The following is a 23,995-nucleotide window of genomic DNA, read 5'->3' as shown; positions in this document are numbered from 1 at the left end:
TTCTCCCACACTCCAAACAAATACTGATTGGGAATTTAAATTGTGATCCCCAATGGGGACAGCGATGATGATGTATATAGAATTAATGGCGCTATATAAGTGAGTAAAATAGAATATGACGACCTCAGCTTCAAGAATATTAAAGGGGAACTGCTCAATATGACGACCTAACGTTATCAAATTCTTTGTCACACCTGTGGGTTGAAAATGCTCACCATACCCCTGGATAAAATCCTTGAGGGGTGTAGTTTCAAAAATGGGGTCACTTGTGGGGGGTTTCCACGTTTTAGGCACATCAGGGGCTCTCCAGACGCGACATTGCTTCCGCTAATTATTCCAGCCAATTTTACATTCAACAAGTGAAATGGCGCTCCTACCCTTACATGCCCTACTATTATCCCAAACAGTAGATTTTCCCCACTGGGTATCAGCATATTCAGGAAAAATTACACACGATTTTGGGGTCACTTTTCTCCTGTTACCCTTGTGAAAAAAAATAAAAAATTGTGTCTAAAGTAAATTTTTTTGTGAAAAAATTATTTTTCCCTCCGCATTGCTTCAATTCTTATAAAGCACCTGAAGGGTTAATGAACTTCTTGAATGTGGTTTTGAGCACCTTGGGGGGTGCAGTTTTTAGAATGGTGTCAATATTGGGTATTTTCTGTCATATGGATCCCACAAAGTCATTTCAAATGTGATGTGATCCCTAAAAATATAAAAATGGTTTTGATAATTTTGTAGGAAAAATGAGAAATCGCTGGTCAACTTTGAACTCTTCTGAGTTCCTAACAAAAAGTTGTTTTCAAACATTGTTCTGATGTAAAGTAGACATGGGAAATGTTATTTATTGACTATTTTGTGGGACATACAGTAACTCTGATTTAAGAGCATAAAAATGAAGTTAGAAATTTGGCAAAAATTTTGCACATTTCACTTTTTTTTTAGCAGAGAGACATATGTCCTATCGAAGAAATTTTACCACGATCATGAACTACGTTACGAAAAAGCTTTCTCAGAATCGATGGATCCATTGAAGTGTTCGAGTTATAACCACATGAAGGGACACTGGTCAGAATTGTAAAATTTGGCTTGACCATTAACGTCAAAATTGGCTCAGTCACTAAGGAGTAAAAGCCATCCAAGAAGGTTGTGGTTAAAAGGACTAGTCTGAGGCAGGTCACCGGCAGCGTTTCCAAGCCCTGCTGTCTTACATGAACAGGTCTGTCCATATACATACAAATATGGAGAGAACTGTCAGTCTAGCGGAGGTCTGGGGAGGCTTCGTTGGTTAGTCTCCCCAGTGGTGGCGTCCACAGACAATTTTTTTTTTTCTTTCTTTCTTTTTTTTTTAGTATCTTTCTCTTAAATGCAGTGCCGTTCCAGGGTGAGTCATGTCTGAGTCACGCTGCCCATGAAACGACTTCTTTTTTAGACCATCTAAATTGATGGTTCCACACCAGGTATTCACTTAAGGGTTTCCCAGAGTTTTTGATGAGCAGATCTATGTCACTATACAATGTACACAGCTGTATTTTGGATGGGGTTATACACCGTTTAACATCTGAGATCTGCAGCAGAGAAAACTAGGACTATCATAACTACTGCACCCAGCTAGCGAAGTGATGCGTCGCTGGAATCCGAGGTTTCTGTCCAAGCACAGCTGCTACTAGAAGTAAGGTTCTGGGCCTGGTTGCAGAATCCTGGTCTCTTTATTGTTGAAACATCGTCCCTGAGGTGTCTTAATAGTCTAGGCCTTAAGTTTTATAGAACTGAGAAACCTCTTTATTGGTGTTTTCGAAGAATATGAAAATATAGTCAACAATTGCATAACGTAACAAAAGAACCTATACCTATAATAATCTATACATCTACCCCCACCAGCCTCGCTCAATATTCTCTTCCTTAAGCTGATGGGGAGATGTTATCCTGTGGTAATTATGGAAAAAGTCCAGTACATTTACTACTTTTACATAATGGTCATATCTTTCTCTTCCCTGAAACTTATGCTTCTCTGAATATTATCCACTTGAAAGGTTATCATTTCTTCACCACAAGATAGCAGGTAGTCAATTGATCATTTTAATACAATTTGTAGACGCCTTAAATATGTTCAGAGGGGGAAAACACATTGTGAGCGAATTAAGATTAATTACATTGTGTAATGTTTTGTTAATTGAGTTTTAAAATAGTTTTTGATTAACAAGGATATTATCTCCACAATTGGGATGACATTTTCAGCACCAGAATGAAATTAAAATGAGTATTTTTTTTATAGTGTTCCATGTGATTTCATTTGTGCCAACTCTGTTTAATGGGATGTGTTCAGCCAAGTTGGCCAGGGACAAATGAATGGAAGATGGAAGCATGTAGAAAAAGTCATGTATTTAGTGATCTTGGCCCACCTGAATATTTCCAGCTCCCTGTGAATACAAGAATAGAACACACATCAGTGTTTGATGGCATCATGTTGAATAGCTACACCTATGTTACAATATCTACATTTTTTTTTTGCATCTTAACGCACCACTTCTGCTTTTTTTTCTTCACCTCTGGAGTGGTGCTTTAAGTGTAAGTCCCCGGTCATATACTCACCCTTTGGTGTCTTCACAGTTTTTCGGCGTTGGTCCAGTCCCACGGAGCCATGTTATGAGTGCAGCCTTCAACTGGCTGGAACTCAGACTTGCATTGAAAGCTTGTGGTGTAGCTCCTGACAGCCTGAACTAGACTCTCGTAGACTTACACTGATGAGTGACCTCCAGTGTGCTCCATGAAACACTAGAGCAAACTAATACATTTTACTGCTTTCAATGGACGAGGGTTTGTTGGATGAAAGTGGCCTCCTCTTCAATTATGTATTAGATGACTGGTGGTGTCACCAACAGGGGTAATATGTAGGTTTATACAGTATTTTTATTTTTCACTTTTCTTAAAAACACTACTGCCACTTGTCTCTCTTATTGTCTACAGTGAACTTTTGCAAATGTCTACATACATAGGAGCTGGTTTGTTAATAAGTCAACATATTGAGGCCAAATTTATCAGTGGTTCTATGTCATTTTATAAATGTACTGCCTTTTTAGCCCTCTTTTTGGCACACTCCCATAAGCCGCCGCTTGCTCTTGCTTGTTGTTAGCGGCAGCAGGCGTAGGTTGAGGGCAGTAGTGCTGCAGCAAAAAATTGGACATGTAGGTGTTTTGCTCACAGACACACGGTCCATGGAAACAGTGACATGTGCGCCGACCCATTCACTTGAATGGGTGTACGTGTGTCAGTGTCTCCGGTACGTGTGAAAACTGTCACCACATGTACCGAACACACTGACCTCTGAAAGTACCCTCAAGTAGAGCAGTGATAAAGAATGTACGTTGCAAAGTTTATGGGACGGACAGTGATGGCCAAGTATAGCACATAGAAGGGGCTACAAAACCTTTCTTACGGAACTGGGGTGGGATGCAACTACTCTTCCTGAGTTTGCTAGTTGACTGAAGCCCCTCCATGACTAATACAAAGCTCATTTCCATTGTGGCTAGTCTTCTGAATACCTTTTCTACTAATAAGCGCATGACATGTTGAGTCGGCACAGTCATGATGAGCTTCATACGTTTTTGTTTTTTTTGTTTTTTCTGAGCATGGCATAAAAAAGAAGACATTGACCGGTGGCAGGCTACTGATTGGTGTATTATATCACCACATGAAATGCCGTTGTCTGCCTTTGTGTTCATTAATCACAAAATGCTAGAAGCCTTTCCCAACAGACTAACATTTGTGCTTTCATGGAGGTTCAGCAGCACCAGGGGAAGTGCTGTCATACATATAAATTTAATTTATAGTGTATGGTCCAATGTCTAAAACAGTAGATTAATTTATGTTCTCTGTGAAAACTGACGACCATAGTCGGGTTCATCATGGGTAAACAGGCTCTCACTGGAAGATCTCATCATAAAGGTTCCCATATCCACGTTGTTCCCAGGCAGGTTCCCCGTCCTCCCTTGAACAGAGGAAGCGGCTTTAATTTATTTTTTATCTTGTTGTTTCTTTTATACAGACAAAACAGTAAAGTTATGGAAAGTCAGTGAACGAGACAAGAGACCGGAGGGTTATAACCTGAAGGATGAAGAAGGAAGGATACGTGACCCATGCACAATAACCTCATTACGAGTAAGAACGTTACTATTAATTTAACCCTTGAAGGTTACAAAATGTAAATTTTTTTGCTGATAATTTTCTCTGGTACAAATTGGACTCCAACAGCTGCAGGCCTTTTGTGCAGAAATCAAAAGGGAATCTTTTACATGAGCAGTTTGATATCTTTCCTCAGATCTTGGCTATAATGTGCTATTACTCTAGTGCAGTATACATTAGAAGACCATCAGGCTTATTTCTATGGGTGCACAGTTTTGCTTTTATACGCTATATGATAGCACCCTGTCCAACTCCCTAACAGTAGCTTTATTTTAGTTTTTAGTTAGGCTATGCTTGCACTAGTCCACTATAAAGTTGTATCAGTCATGTTCATGACTAGATTGCTCTCGGGGAGTCTTTCCATTATTTGTGTCCAAAGAATGCTAAACAGTCCTTTCTGTCCCCATACATACTTCTGTAATGCAGCATGAGTGAAATGTCTGATCCCGGACATGCAGGTCCTGTGTCCTGCTTCATTGACCAGTTACAAATTTTAAGCACCACACAAGCACTTTTTTTTTCCCCAGCACTGGAGTGGTGCCTTTAAAGCGAACCTGTCAGCCTTTTTGGCCGATATGAGATACGACCACTGCCTTTCAGGGCTTATCTACAGCGTTCTAGATAAGCCCCTGATCCGACCTGAAAGATAAGAAAAAGACGTTTTATTATACTCACCCGGGGGGGGGGGGGGGTCACCCGGGGGGGGGGGTTCCGGTCTGGTCCGATGGGCGTCACAGGTCTGGGTCCGGCACCTCCCATCTTCTTATGATCGCCACCCTCCTGTTGCTTCATCGCTCCCCAGCATCGTGCTCCTGCGTAGACCTACTTATCTGCCCTGTTGAGGAAAGGATAATTTAGTCTGTTGATGAAACCTGGTAACACCAAGGTTTAGCGTGTATTCTTGGGAAGCTCCAGACTGGCTCCGTTATAGCTTTGCAGTCTGAGAGGATGGCTGGACTAACACGTGATGGAGGTGAACTTGCAATACTTACATTAAGTATTTGTCTCCACTAATTGATATTATTTCCCCAGTCTACTGCATGCATCTTAAAAACTCTAGACTTGCTTCATGGATTGACGCTTCCTGTGTCTCCTGCAGGTTCCATCACATGGTTATAGGATGTTTTGCCCACAGCAATTCGCCCCCCTGTGTACATCCTGTTCGTGACGCCAAGTTGAGTCGCCCGCCAGTGCAGTGGGGTACTCTGTACTGGGTCCAGTACTTGAAGAGGACGTCACGGTGGCTGCGACCTGGTCCATGGCCCTGGGCGCCCAAATAAAAGGAAAGGTCTTTAAAGGGAGTTTAAGAATAAAGTTTGTTCATGACGCCACCTGTGGTATTCGGTCAGTAGGGACCGATGCTGCTTAAAGGGGTCCTCTGGGGTGATTGTATGGCAGCTGGATGGTATAACTTCCCACAGGTAAAGTAAAAGTACCCGGGGGCGAACTGCTGGGAGCGAAACATCCAAATCCCCATCACATGACCGCTGCAGACAATTGCCAACTGCGAATTGGCTGCAACCTTCACAATTGCTTCCAAGCAGAAGAAAAGTGTGAAGGCTGCACTTAGAGTAGCTAAACCAGTTAAAAATATTCAGTGAAAGATTCTCTAACGATGCGGTTCCACTGATGCTAGAATAGTTTTTTCTGTGCCCCTCTATTGTTATGCCCCCTGAGAGTTTTATGGTATATGTCCAGTGGTTTGAAGGGAAAATATGCATCACTGTTACCTGATTTTGGTACAGAGTTGCACAGAAGACAAAAAACGATGCCAGAATCAGTGGACCAAAAACATTGAAATTTTTTCTTTTAATTTCTGCAGCACACTAATTGGGTGTTGTCCTTTTAAAATGATGATAAAGTGTACAACCACATAAATCTTTCAGTTTAAGGCATAATAGCCTGCAGGAGACGGATGTCTAAAAGTGGCATCGATCACAGTCCTACATATACATGGGAGATTTTTCCAGCCTCTCCCATGACGAGCAGTAAAGCACAATTACCGCAGCAGTAGATCTATGAGGAAGAGAGAAATAAGAGGATAAATAATATAGAAAGTGACACTTGGTATTTTAAAATCTATTGAGCTGTAGTTTCATCCCCAATTATTAATAATTAAGATGACTTGATAAACATTTATTCTTCTTAGTATTTCTTAAATACTTAATTACAGTAGACCTGTGTTGCTTTAATTCTGCCTTGATGTTGCATTGTAGTCCTCTAACTAACAAAAAAAAATTAAAAAAATCCTTGTTCCGGTAGTCTATGCAGACTTTAGCCAAAAGCAAACTCTGTAGGTCAAAGTAAAAGTAACCTCTTGACAGCATTGCCATTCCCTGTCACATCTCCACTAGTCAAAGTGTAGACGACCAGCCTTGTACTCGAATACTCTATATACCGCCAGAAAAATGAAAAAGAAAAAAACACTTGAAAGGCCAGAAAGAGGTCATGGAGGAAAAAGCAGTGAGCTGTTTTCCCTGCATTCAAATTCACCGAAGGGTTGGATATCATCTTGGATGCGTTCCACATAACAGATGTGACTGCTGAGCCTGAGCTGCTGGAATGAGCCAAGTGTGATGAAGCTCATCTTGCCTGCCCTGCCTGTGTTCCCCAGGGTGACAGCTTGCGGAGAGATCCCGCTAAGTCACACATCCACACAGAACGCACGCTGCCTGTTCCTAAAGGCTGCTCCAGTCTTCGTATGTCGTGTAGTAAATCGTAATTTAGATCAACTGCTGGTAATTAGGAATTCTGGTGGGAGGCTCGAAGAACAATTCTTAAATGTTTGTAAAGAAATAAGTTACTAAAGATGGATAAAATTTGTGGGGTGGCGGATGGCGCGTTAATGGCGTGGATGCATGCGGAGTGAAAAGTGATCACCGTGCCTTGACCAGGATCTTTAAATTCAAGGCTAGGTAGGGCAACCCCCCAAATCTTTGCATCATGGACAAATGTAAGATAGATTAATGGAAGATTGAATTTTATTAAACATCCAGCCACTAAACATCTTTCATAGATCTATCTCTTTCTGGCATACAGGTAGAGGCCTGCACGCACCCTATGATTAAATTAACATGAGTTTTTTTTGGGGGGGAGGATTCAGTCTGTCTGCTCCAAAAGCCACCTAAAAGGGAAAAAAAAGCACTTACTGTAACTGCTCTAGCATTTTCCCCTTCATTTCTATGGAAAAATGACTTTACTTTCATATGATCAGGCATATTTGAGTGTCTTTTACCTCTTCAGATTTAAATCGTCTTGGTAAAAACTCCAAGAGGTTGAAGCAAGAAGTGCCTACAGAATGGTCTGCACACTTATTTTAGAGACACTCAATACTTTACAATTAGTTTAATTCATTGGTTAATAGACTTTAAAATAAATGGAAATCACCCTGAAAATGTTGTAAAAACCACTTGAATACTGCCCCAAAAGAATAGTTAATAAAATGGTTTTATTAAAAAAAAAAAAAACTAATAAACTAGGATAAACCCCCAAAAACAGATGTTTCAGAGGGAAAAAAAACTCCAGTGATTCCTGGCGCAGTTTCCACTTGAGAATTTTTTTTTTATTCACACAGGTTTTTTTTGTAAACCAAACAATGATTGTATGTGTCCGAGGTCCTCCTGATTCTTCTTTGAGCAGAAGGCATGTAAAATTTCAACAAACAAGAATGAATTACTTTCATACAAATGAAGACATACTGTGTATTAGCAAACCTTTAGATAAGATTTCATAGGGAGGTCCATGAGAGGAAATTCAGACCAATAGAAGCCTTTGTAACAGGTAAAAAACACAATATAAAATCATAAATACAGCCAAATGCCCTATTGTGTAAAATAGCCTTGAAGAAGCGAATGTGCGAACTCATGTCTGACTGTGGCAGGCACACAATACACCCCCTGATCAATACATTATGGGTAAGATCTCTTTTTTTAACATTAAATTGCTATTTGGTATGTTGTGGTGACTTTTCATGCACCAGCACTTTTCACTTCGTGTATATGTTTGTGCAACTCATACAAAGTTGAATAAAACGTTACCTTAATATCTGCAATCCACTGTCTTAGTCCAGAGAAATCCATGTTTTTCTTTATATGTAAATGAGCTGTTCCAGGCTATGTGCCGGACATGGATCTTCCTGAGAATTTGCCTTTAAAGCTTATTTTATGTGAAATGAGGGCATAACCAGTGTGATGTGTAGGTCAGGAGAGCAGACTGTCGGTCATTACATGTCTCACACTGTCCTCTTCCTATGACTGACATGCTCTTATAAATGGCTTCAGAGGGCCGATCCTACTGACAGTCACTTTTAATATCATAATATCTATAAGATGGCATTTGCGAATTTATTTTTTTTTAGTTGGTTGTGTGTACAGACTCCTTTTAGTTACCGTGGGAGTTTTTTTTTGATAGGGGGACTTTAAACAATTTTTCTAATGTAAGCTAATAAAAGACAGTACCTGTTCTCGTAGCTATGATGCCACCACCCATTCAATGAGCTCAACAGCTTGTGTGATCTAGATTAGGAGAACCGCTGAGCTCAGTGATTGTCTGCAGCGTGATGTCACCACTGCATTCAAAACAGAGGCCAGAGCCACAAAGGGGAGCTGGCACTGGAGCAATGGAGTGCGATCTATCCATCTGGGCCCCATATTTCTGGAATGTAAGATATAACACTAGGAACTCCATTAAATGATAGTTATGGTAAGGAAAGTAAAGTGCTGCTGACGCATTCCAGACAAATGCCACAAGCGGTTTGTATGAGGAACTTGGTCACATTACAGAAGGGAAGTACAGGGCACAATTTCTTTACTATACAGTTGGAGAACATGTATAAACCTTTAACGGTTCCTTCAAAGAAAATAAAAATTACCCGGTAAGCAAGCAGGCAATGCCCTTGTGGAAAATGTAATTGCAGAGGAGACGTTCCTAGAAGACAGCAGACACCTGGCCTTGTGAGAATGAGGACAGTCTCCGAAATGCCTGCTGTTCCCGGTGACCTCAGGAGTGTTATGTCCTCACAGAACAGCCTGGCAGGTGGCTCCTGGCTTTTGTGTGTGAAAGACATGATGTTATCTCATGACGGGGATTATTATTGGAAGCCTGACCTTTTAATGTCTTTCATGCAATACAGTTCAGCATCACATGGAATGGCGACGGTCAGAAGCATTACATTATTACACGATCAGCATAATGCCTTCAGCGCTGTCATTGAAAGCTGTCATTGAAAATGGTTTTCTTCTATGGGAGCCTGGTGAGGACAAGTGAGGGAACGAGCCTGAAGCATTGTAGGTCATAACAATAGTTTTCCATTTTGAGATCTATAATTTCTAAGAACGATATAGTGAATTCTTTTTGTGTTATTTCATACCCCTTTATTTTTTACAGAAATTGTTCTAAGTCTACATCCACAACAATTGACATTGTCAACAACACACAGGCCACTGGCCAGACGTATACATGTATGTACAGTATGCATGTTTATAGTATATTACATGTGTACGTATGTATGTGTATATGTATGCGTATATACAGTGGGGCAAAAAAGTATTTAGTCAGTCAGCAATAGTGCAAGTTCCACCACTTAAAAAGATGAGAGGCGTCTGTAATTTACATCATAGGTAGACCTCAACTATGGGAGACAAACTGAGAAAAAAAAATCCAGAAAATCACATTGTCTGTTTTTTTAACAATTTATTTGCATATTATGGTGGAAAATAAGTATTTGGTCAGAAACAAACAATCAAGATTTCTGGCTCTCACAGACCTGTAACTTCTTCTTTAAGAGTCTCCTCTTTCCTCCACTCATTACCTGTAGTAATGGCACCTGTTTAAACTTGTTATTAGTATAAAAAGACACCTGTGCACACCCTCAAACAGTCTGACTCCAAACTCCACTATGGTGAAGACCAAAGAGCTGTCAAAGGACACCAGAAACAAAATTGTAGCCCTGCACCAGGCTGGGAAGACTGAATCTGCAATAGCCAACCAGCTTGGAGTGAAGAAATCAACAGTGGGAGCAATAATTAGAAAATGGATGACATACAAGATCACTGATAATCTCCCTCGATCTGGGGCTCCACGCAAAATCCCACCCCATGGGGTCAGAATGATCACAAGAACGGTGAGCAAAAATCCCAGAACCACGCGGGGGGACCTAGTGAATGAACTGCAGAGAGCTGGGACCAATGTAACAAGGCCTACCATAAGTAACACACTACGCCACCATGGACTCAGATCCTGCAGTGCCAGACGTGTCCCACTGCTTAAGCCAGTACATGTCCGGGCCCGTCTGAAGTTTGCTAGAGAGCATTTGGATGATCCAGAGGAGTTTTGGGAGAATGTCCTATGGTCTGATGAAACCAAACTGGAACTGTTTGGTAGAAACACAACTTGTCGTGTTTGGAGGAAAAAGAATACTGAGTTGCATCCATCAAACACCATACCTACTGTAAAGCATGGTGGTGGAAACATCATGCTTTGGGGCTGTTTCTCTGCAAAGGGGCCAGGACGACTGATCCGGGTACATAAAAGAATGAATGGGGCCATGTAGCGTGAGATTTTGAGTGCAAACCTCCTTCCATCAGCAAGGGCATTGAAGATGAAACGTGGCTGGGTCTTTCAACATGACAATGATCCAAAGCACACCGCCAGGGCAACGAAGGAGTGGCTTCGTAAGAAGCATTTTAAGGTCCTGGAGTGGCCTAGCCAGTCTCCAGATCTCAACCCTATAGAAAACCTTTGGAGGGAGTTGAAAGTCCGTGTTGCCAAGCGAAAAGCCAAAAACATCACTGCTCTAGAGGAGATCTGCATGGAGGAATGGGCCAACATACCAACAACAGTGTGTGGCAACCTTGTGAAGACTTACAGAAAACGTTTGACCTCTGTCATTGCCAACAAAGGATATATTACAAAGTATTGAGATGAAATTTTGTTTCTGACCAAATACTTATTTTCCACCATAATATGCAAATAAAATGTTAAAAAAACAGACAAGGTGATTTTCTGGATTTTTTTTTCTCAGTTTGTCTCCCATAGTTGAGGTCTACCTATGATGTAAATTAGACGCCTCTCATCTTTTTAAGTGGTGGAACTTGCACTATTGCTGACTGACTAAATACTTTTTTGCCCCACTGTATGTGTGTATATGTATGCGTGTGTGTGTGTGTATATATATATATATATGTGTGTGTGTATATATATATATATATATATATATATATATATATATATATATATATATATATATATATATATATATTAGCGTTTCCCTCACTTCGGGTCTTGGGGGACACTCGCTTTACACGGGGAATAACGCATACAGGATCGGTTTTCTTACAAAACACAGTCTCTTAGCTTTATTTCACATCCACATAAACAACATCTTCAGGAACTTGACAACAGCATGAACACCGCCTGTACATATTCAGCTTTATCACAGTACCTCACTGATCCCGATCAGCATAACACACGGTTTTCAGACCGTTACCCGTTGGCAACCTACACGGGTTCCTGGACACCTCTTGGCCTCAGAGGTGCCCCAGACACAATGTCTCTTTCTTTCACTCTGACCCCGGTCAGTACAATACAGATCTCCATCCGTTACCTGTTGGTGCCGCACAGGTTCTCGGATACCTCTCTTCCTTAGAGGCATCCTTCAGACATTTTCACTCTGACCCCAGTCAGTGCAACACAGATTTCCATCCGTTACCTGTCGTCGCTGCACAGGTTCTCGGATACCTCTCTTCCTTAGAAGCATCCTTCCAACATTTTCACTCTGACCCCGTTCAGTACAACACGGATCTCCATCTATTATGGCCTGTGCGAGGTCCAGAGCCCCCTGCCATGTGCTCTTCAGGGAGACGACACTCCCAACACATGGGGCTCTCCAAGGCCTTCCAGCACAGACCATTCAGGTCCACACTCGGCGACCATGTGAACAAACCTCAGTTACATTATATAGTTGTAACCACTCCCCTAGATGGGAGTGTGTGTGTGGCTAGTTTGACCCTCCCATCTCTCAGAACTAGCCCTGCCAGCCTCCCTAGCTAAACACACTTCACTCGTAGGACTACAGGTCCCAGAACATCCTTACTTCAGGCTGACCGTGCAGAGTGTCTTCCTCTGCGACACACATACCGGCCATTCACACTAATGCTGGATTTTGACTCCTCACCACACTTATATCAGCAATTGCCATGCATTCCTATGGCCTCCATACGCACTCTGGGAAGCCCATACAGCGCCCCCTACCTATAACATAGGTCGCTAACTATATAGATAGATAGATAGATATAGATAGATATATAGATATAGATATATATATATATATATATATAGATATATATATATATATGTCTATAGACAGGAGTCTTTTATAGAGGTGAGACAGCTGTCTTTAATGCAGGTAACAAGTTGATTGGGAGTGTCTAACTGGTCTTTAGGAGCCAGAACTCTTAATGGTTAGTATGTGGATCAAATACTTATTGCTCACTGCAAAATGCAAATAGTTTTATATAATTTATACAATGTGATTTTCTGAATTCTATTTTTGATATTCTATCTCTCAATTTTAAAAATAACCTACCCTTAAGATTAGACTGTTCATGTCTTTGTCAGTGGGCAAACTTACAAAATCAGCAAGGGATCAAATACTGATTTCCCCCACTATGTGTGTATGTATATATAATATTTGTGTGTGTGTATATGTATAATATATTATAGATGTGTGTGTGTGTATATAATATATATCTGTGAATGTATATATGATATTTTTTTTTATAGTCACACAGTTGCATTGATGGCGTTGGAAGGTGTCCCTGGCACATGCTGTAAACATGGTGTGAAAACTCGCAGACTGAGCATTATTCTGTGTCTTCACAACATACTCTGCATTTATCATTTAGTGTTATGTTTCTTTCCTGCTATGTGTCTCATCCATGAAAATGATAAAGCTTCATACATTTTTACATTGTGGCAAATAAAATGCTTGTAGTGATTTTACCTCTGGCGGCAAAGTAATAAAATCCAGATTTGTCTGACTCTTCTTGGCAACTAAGGCCTCTTTCACACTTCCGTCCTGCACTGCCCGTCGGCGGCTATAATGGAAGCCAATCTCTCTCTCGCTCTCTTTCCGTTACATCCGTTTGGCCATCTTTTTCCAACGTACATGGATATGTCGTGCCGACGTATTATGACGGCTGTCTGAAGACAGAAGTGTGAAAGAAACCAAAGTTACCGTAATTGTCACCTCTGTTTAGTTTTGTTTTTCAAACCATGGGAATGTTAAAATTATCAGAAACCCATTCAACCTCTTAATATTTTACAAAAGATCAGATTGAAAGGTTTTACTAGATATTGTTAATGTGATTTTCTAAATCTACCCCCAGTAGAAATGCTGGCTTTATTTAAAATTAGCATTGTGGCACCAATACATAATCATTTGACCACAACTTGTCTCTTTTGATTACTCACACACAGGAATACTTGGCTGAGCTGTTCTGTGTCCTCTGTCAGGAAGGCTGCTGTGCTTGCCAACAAGGGTTTTGCCACCAAGTATTAAGTCATGTTTGCCAGAGGGATCAAATGGTTATTTCTCACTGCAAAATGCAAATATTTATAGAATTTATACAATGTGATTTTCTGGATTTTATTTTTGATATTCTATCTCTAAAATGAACCTACCCTTATAATTATAGACCATTCATGTCTTTGTCAGTGGGCAAACTTATAAAATCCGCATGGGATCAAATACTTATTCCCCCCACTGTAATAGTACGGTTACATTAACTCTTTGCGGCGTTGGAAACTTGAAGCAGTGAAAACCAGCTCAAAAGAAAATATGCACAGCAAGACGTGCTTACATCGCTTTGTACATGTCTTTTTAGCACTTTTTCAAGCGTGTTACAGCACACAGCCCCCTGAAAAAGACGACGTGTGCATACCCTGACCGTATCGGCAAACCACTCCTAATTTGTCTTATTGTTTGGTATGCTTGATGCTCTCCCTTCATTGACTTGAGAGCCACATGTGGCTTTTTGGCCCAATGTATGGGGCTTACCGGCTGTAAATAATTTTTCTTTACCCTGGTGGCACAAGGGTGGTCTTAATGAAGTTATTCACTAGTGTAAAAACTTCTTCTGATTTTCACTGTGGATTCCAAATACAAGTTTTGGGCAACGTCCATAATATACACCTAAATATGGCTGTCAGAGGAGATTACTCAAATAGGAGAAAAAAATGTGAATGTTTTGGATTTTACCATTTACCGTAGAATATTTGTTACCTATTTTGCTGTGGAAATCTCCCAAATCGGTTGAATTTGATAACTTTTATCTTGAATTTAGATGTATTTGGTTTACTTGTGTTAAAAGAAAAATCTAAGAAAGATGTACAGCATCGCAGGCTCAGAGACCTCAGGTTTTACGGCTTTCCCATATTCGATGTGTCTGGAGCAGAGGTCTATTAAGCACAATATAAATGGTGGTGCTGTTTCTATCTGTCTAGATATAGATCAGTGTGTACCGCTATACATAGACATAATCTATATTCCATGCTCTGTAGGTTAAATAAATGTAAATATTGGGTTGTGCAATGACCCGGCTACATGTTCACGTCTCCGGAATGTACCTGGCTGCTTTTCTCACTACGGGTTGGTTTCCCGTTGTCACAGCTGTCAAATGACATGGACCAAAATGCAGTGTGATAAGACCATCTACAATCATCAATGTCAAAGTGACAAAACGAGTGGATATTTTATAGATTAGGTCTGAGGATGAAAGCCTTCCAGGATTGTGATTTGTGGTTTTTTGACTCTTTTATACTTGCCACGGTATTGTATGAGGCTAAAGTAAAGGGTTTGATTTTTCCCCCTTACCAAACCCTATAAACTCTTATAATATTGTCCATGGGCTCGATCATTTCCACAACAGGCAACAATTTTGTGAAAGCAACTTGCCAAAATATATTGGTGATGACTACATTGCTTAATATCTGGTTCTTGGGCATGCAAAGTTCCTAGTTCTTAGTGTTGAGCGAAATATCCATTTGTATTTTTTTTCAATTTACTGGCTAACCCGGTACAAATATATAATTTTTTTTGAAGATTTAAGCTATAATTCACACCAGTTTCTATAATTCTGTTGCACCATGGTAGACCACGACCCTTCCGCTTAGGCCCCTTTCACACATCAGTTTTTTGCAATCAGTCGCAATCCGTTTTTTTCTCAGACTTGTATTAGCGACGGATGGCCTCGCGTTTCATCCGTCGTTTTCCGGATCCGTCTAAAATTTTGTTCGGTGGCCGGGGACCACGGACAAAGTAACGTTTTTGTGTACGTCGAAAAAACGGACAGCGATGGATCCGTCACCATCCGTCCTTTGCTGGATTGGAAACCTATGGGCGCCGGATCCATCTAATGATGGAATTCGGCGACTGATTCCGTTTTTTTAAACTGAGCATGCTCTGATTTTTTTGGGGATCCAATTAGCCAGATCTGCTAGCCGGATCCGGGGGAAAAAACAGATCCGTCGCATCAGTTTTTCACAATCTGCGACAAATCCATTGAGCCATTGGATTGTGACTGACGGCAATAAAACTGAGTGAAAGGGGCCTAAGCCTGCATAATTTTTTTTTAATAAAGTAGCGCGAGCGGCATGGGCCAAAATGTCACTTTTTTTTCCAGACAGATGTCTGTCGCAACTAGCTAAATGAATATCCCCCAATGTCGGGTAGACATTTCTAAAATAATATGGGCTTATCTAAATGTATGCGCTTCCATATCAAATATTATTCATTGTTTTTATAAGAAGCTGGATGAAAATTAAGGTTACCTCTTAGCTTCCATGTGGTTTGCTACCTAACTTTTCAAGATTAAACCACACATCTGTGGACACCATATTGGTTTTCACACAGTTTTTCTACCAATATTTAACTGCTACGAGGACAATTATGTGCTTCAAAAAGAAAAAATATATATATAATTTTTCCTTTAAATTTCAAAATGGTCTCATTTTCTTCCAGGTGGTCAAAATTTTAGGCTAAATTATGTTTCAATTTCAATAGAAGGCCTTAAATGTGCAGTTTAGGCTTGTCATCTCGATGACGGATTAAACTAAAGCATTATTTCCAGTGACATTTTTCCTCACACTAATGCAATGCTATTATTCTCTCCTCATTATTGCATGGCCATCATTCCACCTACTGCCAGGGCCTCTGGGGGACAGCAGGATGGTGACGAGACCCTGACAAGGCCAGTTCTCTAATCTCTACTGCTATGACACCCTGTACGGTAGCCAATATTTAAATCATTCTCTTTTCCCAATGGTAGTCATTGTGCGGGGACAGTTTCTGGCAGTCACAAAATCAGAGCTAAAATAAAAAAAAAACACATGAAGTCATTGGGATGTCAGAACCGAAAATAGCCAGCTTCAATACTAGTGAAGATTTGTTGTATTTTTTTTAATGGTTTCAGTCAGATGTCTCCCATACCGCCACCATTAGTTACATAGCCCGATTCATGCATTTTAATAAAGTATTTAATGTGTCATATAAATGCTTAATATGCTAGTTGAGAAAGACTAGTCCAGGTGGGAGAGCTTCTCGCTGACTAGTCTGCCTCAGATGCTGTAATTATGCCCCATTGGGTGCGAGTGACATCTTAGCCAGTGTCCACACCATCTCTAGAATGGCATCACTATGACTTCCTAAGCAAGCACAATGAGATGGTTATCCAGATGTTATCACCTAAACCATAATTTGAGGCTTTGTGAAGTGTTTGCATAATGGTACTCCAGTACCTACTGGGTTACAAAATCTGTTTTGTTTTGGAGGTTTTTTTTGTGCACATTTTGATAAATTTTGGCACAAAATCCACAAGTACAAGAAGAGAAGACAACATTATTTCTAACAGCAAATGATCAATTGGGGCCTTAAAAAACTAAAAATAAAGTAGAACATATGCATAGCAGCAGATGTCACTGATGAGCTCCTTGTTTTAAATGTTGCTCCACTACCTTTTTATAATCCTAAGAATAGATTGTGTTCTGTAATAGGAGTCTTTCACATGGATCCTTGACTTCTCAATTCACAGATTTACCTTGATAAAGGCCCGATTGGCCGAAACGTTGGTTTTTGTTTTTCTGTGAACATATGGATCTTTTTTTTTTTTCTTAATAAATCTCATACTTACTTGACTTAATATTTTTGTGTGCCAAAGTATTTTTTGGATATAGTTGAGATGGACGTCTTACTTCAGAACAACATCTATTAACAATTGAGCACAAACCTTTTCCCTACTATCCTAAGAATAGGCCATCAATATCTGTTCGATGAGGGTCCAACAGCTGGTCTTGTGAGCAGCCAGATGTTAGCAGTTATGGACCTGAACAGCTTTAACTGTGTAGTTCCTACTGCTGGGTTCTGTAGCTCCATTTCTATTCATTCGAATATGGGTAGATGTGCAGCACCTGACCTCGGCCACTACACATTTGACTGAGCTGCGCAGTTCAGTTCCACAACTGACACAGAGATCATCTGATATGTAGGGGTGCCAGGTGTCTGACCCACGCCAATCTGATATTTAAAGGGACTCTGCCACCTGAATTTGGAGGAAACAATTTTCAGCCATAGAGGCGGGGTTGTCGGGTGTTTGATTCACCCTTTCCTTGCAGCCAGCATGCAGCCAGCAGGTAATATTGGATTGAAGTTCATTCTCTGTCCTCCGTAGTACACGCCTGCGCAATGCAAGATTGCCTTGTGCAGACGTGTACTATGGAGGACAGAGAATGAACTTCAATCCAATATTGCAGCCAGCGGGTAAGGAAAGGGTGAATCAAACACCCGAAAACCCCGCCTCTATGGCTGAAAATTGTTCCCTCCAGATTCAGGTGACGGAGTCCCTTTAAGACCTATTCTTAGCCATCTAACCATTGGCTACCAATAGACCACCTTTAGATTTAGACCTGCTGCGTCTTTAGGTAGAACCACTTTGAGGTTTTACTGATCGCATCACTTGGCACTTCAAAATAATGGCGAAACCTTGCATCACTTGTAGGTTCTAGCTTTGATTTCCTGCTGTTTTTTATTAGTTGATGCATATAAACAGCACATATTTGTCCTTTATCACCACTGATCTTTTTTTATGACTTTGAAATTCTTTGTACCATGTAAAGAAAAGGGCACCAATGCTCTCTGCACCAGGGCTGTGGAGTCTGTAAGCCACAGTTGCGACCCCGACTCTTGGATTTTATCAGGTTCCGACTCCGGCTCCGACTCCTTCATAAATGGCCAATTCGTAACAATAAATTTACTGTTCTCAAATAATAACATCGTGCTTATTCAGTTTCTCACCATCATATAAGTAATCAGACCACTTAGAGCAAAAACTACGGTATATTTATTAGAATACAATTAGAATATAGCAAATAACTTTTATAAACTTTTCTTAACTCTTGTAAGTAAATATGCAATAAACACTGTTATGCAGTTAATAAGAAGAAATCTATAAATTTGTCCTCAGAAAAAGTATTGTCTCTGTCAGATCCTCCTCCATGGATGCCCTCAAATGTGATCTAATTATTTTGAGAGCAGAGAACAACCTCTCTACACTAACTTGGGTTAGTGGCAAAGCAGTAACCACTCGGACAACATCTCTGACAATGTCAGGATACAGAGGAATCGCTTGTTGCACTGTTATTTTTGATGAACGGTCAAATTTCTCAATTTCATTTAGTGCACATGAAAAATTCTGCTGAAATGTACTGGCTGTATTCTTATCTGCTTATCACTGTTGTTCATAGTTTGATAGAACATATATATTTGAGTAACATTTATAAAATTCATATGAAAGTTCAATTATGAAATATTAATAAAACATTTTTAGTCGGAGTCGGTACATTTCTACCGACTCCACAACTCCGACTCCACAGCCCTGCACTAGTCATAGAATATATCCATGATAACAAAAACTTTAACCAAGAATTAATCTTGTACTCCTGTAATTAGTAGTTATGAAGTGAGCTCTGTCAGAAAGCAATTGTCCTACAAAGAAATCAATGTAGCAATTATAAATTTCCAGCGCATAGCTTGGAACTAATTAGATGTAGGAGAGAACCAGTAGTCCATAAAAATGGAAAAACCCTCCAAGGTACATTGTGCCCACTGAGTTGTCTGAATACTGAGGGGGTGGCTGCAGAAGGAAACTGGAGAAGCACAAGATCACGTATTCTTGACTTCTCTTCTCTGCAGCTTTGTTCAATTTTGTAATTAATCTTTGTTAGACCAGTATCGTACAAAGACCTGTAAACATAACTTTCATACTAGATTATAAAGTAACTTTAATTACATTTCTGAAAAAATATATTGACGCGGATGTAAATAACTTTAGGAAATATATTTTGTGTTGGCCAATCTTTTATCATTGGGGTCTGATGAATCACTACTAGAGGTAAAAAGCTACCAATGGTGGAAACATTAAAATAACTTGTTTTTTTTGTTTGTTTTATACGTTATGCTTCCCTAAAGATGAAAGAATCAAAGGAGTCTCTTCACTGCTTTTTGTGTGATGTACTTTTAGCGTGTAGACCATGAAAGCTGGCTTAAAGGGACACTGTCGCCTGAATTTGGAGGGAACAATCTTCAGCCATGGAGGCGGGGTTTTGGGGTTTTTGATTCACCCTTTCCTTACCAATCTTGCCTTGCGCAGGTGTGTACTATGGAGGACAGAGAATGAACTTCAATCCAATATTGCAGCCAGCATGCAGCCAGCGGGTAAGGAAAGGGTGAATCAAAAACCCCAAAACCCCGCCTCCATGGCTGAAGATTGTTCCCTCCAAATTCAGGTGACAGTGTCCCTTTAACTTGTCCAGGTTACATGAGCCCACATTTTTGCTGGTAGGTGTTATTGTACCACAAAAATGGCGCGGAATAAGGTGGTAGACTGCTATTCTATGCTAGAAATAGTCCACACAACATAGGATAAGGTCAAAAATCTGTTCAATAAAAATATGCTAAATATTTCTGCATTTTACCGTTGCTTTCTTCAGGCCAGACAATATCATATGCATGATACAAAAAACGTGGACTATGTTTATTGAATTTATTGTTGCCGGGCAAATTCCGCCTTTTTTTTTTTTTTAAATCATAATTTCATTTTTTTATAATTTCTACATATGTCTTGATGTATGGAATACATTGGAGAGATCCATTTAAGATGAGGGCAGGTTATAAACGAGATGTGAACACAGCCAACTGTGCTACATGAACACTTTATCAGGGATTATCTAAATTTGTACACTTCTAAGGCTAGGTTCACATTGCGTTAATGGGTGTCCGCTAGCGGACTCCGTTACATGGCGCAATTGTCGCAATTAACGCTACGTAATGGATCTGTTAGCGCGCCCATTGACTGAAATGTGCTAACGGATCTCTAGCGCATGCCATTTTTGGCATGCGCTAGCGATGTCCCGTTAGTTTCGGACAGACCGCGGACGCTGCTTGCAGCGTCCGAGGTCCGTTCCTCGCTAGCGCAGATCGGGTATCTGCGCTAGCGGGATTGCCAAACGCGATCCCTTTTGGGACATTGCGTTAGCGCAATCCGCTAGCATATGCGCTAAACGGGTTGCCCTAACGCAATGTGAACCTAGCCGAAGACATTTTACACGCTTTTGATAATTCTAATTAAACTTTGAAATGTTCATCCCCCACTTCAACATAATGTGGAAAGTCTTTTTTTTTTTTTTTATTTAGTTTTTAGATCCTGCTCCTAATGCAGTTTTCTGCACAAAAGGAAAAATATATAAAAGTATCTTTGCATCAAACAGTAATTTATTCTCCTTTAGCATATATGTATCTAATAGAGTTTTGTGATTACACGACTAGAAAATGGTGGGAATATTCAATTTTAACTACTGATGTGGAAAAATGAGTGCCATTAATCTTATTCTTCTCTCGGTCAATGGGATTTAGATTATTATTCTTGTTTCCAAAGTGCTTTAGAAAATCTAATCATTTTTGCTAAGTGACCCCATGTCTTTTTACCTGAACCTTGTGAAATGTCAAAGAAAATATTATTCTGCTAATAGAGTTGTTGGAAATAATACATTCATGACTAGAGATTTTATTTAGAAAGTCCTACATAACAGTAAAAGTTTTTACCATACGAAGTTATTAAATTAAAAAGATATTCCTTTTTTAAGTTCTTAATTTATCCCTGATAGTAGTGTTGTAGCCTGTTTTGCATAAAACCAGTGGCGATCTACAACAGATGTTGGGTAAGAGAAGGATCAGAAAGTATTCAAACATCTTTGTTTCATGAGTGATCAGGCCAGGGTGAATGTTTGTGTATGGGGGAGTCAAGAGATACAGTGGGGAAAATTACTGTAAGTATTTGATACACTGATGATTTTGCGAGTTTTCCCACCTACAAAGAATGGAGAGGTCTGTAATTTTTATCGTAGGTGCACTTAAACTGCAAGAGACAGATTCTAAAAAAAAAAAACTCCAGAAAATCATTGTATGATTTTTTTTTTTTTTACAATGCATGAAATAAATGTCATACAGTAGAAAACAGAACTTAATATTTGGTACAGACACCTTTGTCAGACGTTAACTGTAGTTCTTGACAAAGTTTGCACACGCTGCAGCAGTAAGTTTTACCTACTCTCCATACAGAGCTCCAAAACCAGAAAGATCTGGATAAGATGTCGCTGGGCAACATTGAGTTTCAGCTCCCTCCAAAGATTCTCTATTTTGTTTAAACCTGAGTCTGGCTAGGCCACTCCATTAACTTGAAAAGCTTCCCATGGAGCCACTCATTAGTTGCCCTGGCTGTGTGTTTCAGATCATTGTCATGCTGGAAGACCCAGCCTCGACCCATCTTCAGTGCTCTTAAGGGAAGGAGTTTGTTGGCCACAATCTCACCATACAGGAACCCATCCATCCTCCCTTCAATATTGTGCACTCGTCCTGTCTCCTTTGCAGAAAAGCACCTGCAAAGAATGATGATTCCCCCAACATGCTTCACGGTTGGGACAGTGTTCTTGGGGTTGTACTCATCCTTCTCCCAAACCAAGGTGAGTGGAGTTGATAGCTAAGTTTTGTTTTGGTCTCATTTGACCAAATAACATTCTCCCATACCTCCTCTGGATCATCCAGATTGTCAATGGCAAACTTCAAATGGGCCTGAACATGCGCTGCTATAAGCAGGGGGACCTTGCGTGCCTTTCAGGATTTTAATCCATGACCACATAGTGTGTTACTAACAGTAATGGTTGAGACACTGGTCCCAGCGCTCTTCAGGCCATTGACCAGGTACCCCCTTGAAGTTCTGTGCTGATTCCTGACCTTTTTCAGAATCCTTTTTACCCTGCGAGATCTTGCATGGAGCCCAACACCGAGGAAGATTGACAGTCATCTTGAATTTTGTCCATTTTCTAATAATTATGCCAACAGTTGTCTTCTCACCAAGCTACTTGCCCATTGTCCTGTAGTCCATCCCAGCCTTGTGCATGTCTACAATTTTGTCCGTGGTGTCTTTAGACAGCTGTTTGGTCCTGACCGTGATAGTGAGGGTGGAGAGTGAGTGTGTGGATAGAGGATAGGTGTCTTTTGTACAGGTAATGAGTTCAAACAGGTATAATTAATGCGGATAATGAGTGCATAGTAGGAGGGCTTCTTCAAGAAAAAGTAATAGGTCTCTGTGAGACAGAATTCTTGTTGGTTGGTAGGTGATCAAATACTTATTTCATGCTATTAAATTCAATTTAATTATCTAAAAATCATACAATGTCATTTTCTGTTTTTTATTTTTAGACTGTCTCTTATAGTTGAAGTGTACTAGGCATGGAATGAACAAGTTGTTGACATACTGCAACATTTATCTTTTTCTATTCTTCAAGAATTACCTCTTTTAATGGCTGGATGGAGAGCAATGCTCAACTTGTCGCTTCAGAACTCCCCGTAGGTGGTCGATTGGGTTCAGATCAGGAGACATACTTGGCCACTGAATCACTTACACCTTGTTCTTCAGAAATGCAACAGTTGCCTTATATCTGTATTTTTGATCATTGTCATGTTGGAAAAGTGCACGTCTACCAAGGGCACAGTGTGATGGTAGCATCTTCTCTTTTTACACACACACACACGTGGTCAAAATTGTTGGTACCCCTCGTTTAATGACAGAAAAACCCACAATGGTCACAGAAATAACTTGAATCTGACCAAAGTAATAATAAATAAAAGATCTATGAAAATAAACAAATGAAAGTCAGACATTGCTTTTTAACCATGCTTCCACAGAATTTAAAAAAAAATAATAAAGAAATAATAGTAACCCTGAAAATGTGACAAAAGGGGCACGTCAAATCAAGGTGTGTCCACTAGCATCACAGGTGTCTACAATCTTGGAATCAGTGAGTCGGCCTGTATATAGGGCTACAGATACTCACTGTGCTGTTTTTATGACATGGTGTGTATTACACTAAACATGGACCAGAGGAAGCGAAGGAAACAGTTATCTCAGGAGATTAGAAAGAAAATTATAGACATACATGTTAAAGGTTATGAGACCATCTCCAAGCAGCTTGATGTTCCTGTGACTACAGTTGCCCATATTCAGAAATGTAAGAGCCATGGACTGTAGACAACCTCCCTGGATGTGGCCGCATGAAGAAAATTGATGACAAAACAAAGAGCCTGATAATGCAAAGAGCCTAGAAAAACTTCTAAACAGATTGAAGGTGAACTTCAAGCTCAAGGAACATCAGTGTTAGGTCGTACCATCTGTCATATGAGCCAAAGTGGACTTCATGGGAGATG

At 40.1% G+C, this 23,995-nt stretch overlaps 1 protein-coding gene across 2 annotated transcripts in view; it reads left to right on the top strand.

The window, feature by feature from the left end:
- Positions 1 to 23,995, top strand: part of PPP2R2B (protein phosphatase 2 regulatory subunit Bbeta) — a 403,054-nt gene that overhangs the window by 343,354 nt on the left and 35,705 nt on the right. For both annotated transcript variants that reach the window (XM_069764074.1, XM_069764075.1), the window contains exon 4: positions 4,046 to 4,158. In XM_069764074.1, the coding sequence (XP_069620175.1) occupies positions 4,046 to 4,158 (113 nt within the window). The remainder of the gene's footprint in view (positions 1 to 4,045; positions 4,159 to 23,995) is intronic.

This window comes from Ranitomeya imitator, chromosome 4, assembly GCF_032444005.1.
Source record: "Ranitomeya imitator isolate aRanImi1 chromosome 4, aRanImi1.pri, whole genome shotgun sequence".
NCBI classification, from domain to species: domain Eukaryota; kingdom Metazoa; phylum Chordata; class Amphibia; order Anura; family Dendrobatidae; genus Ranitomeya; species Ranitomeya imitator.
This window is presented reverse-complemented; position numbering and strand designations above follow the sequence as displayed.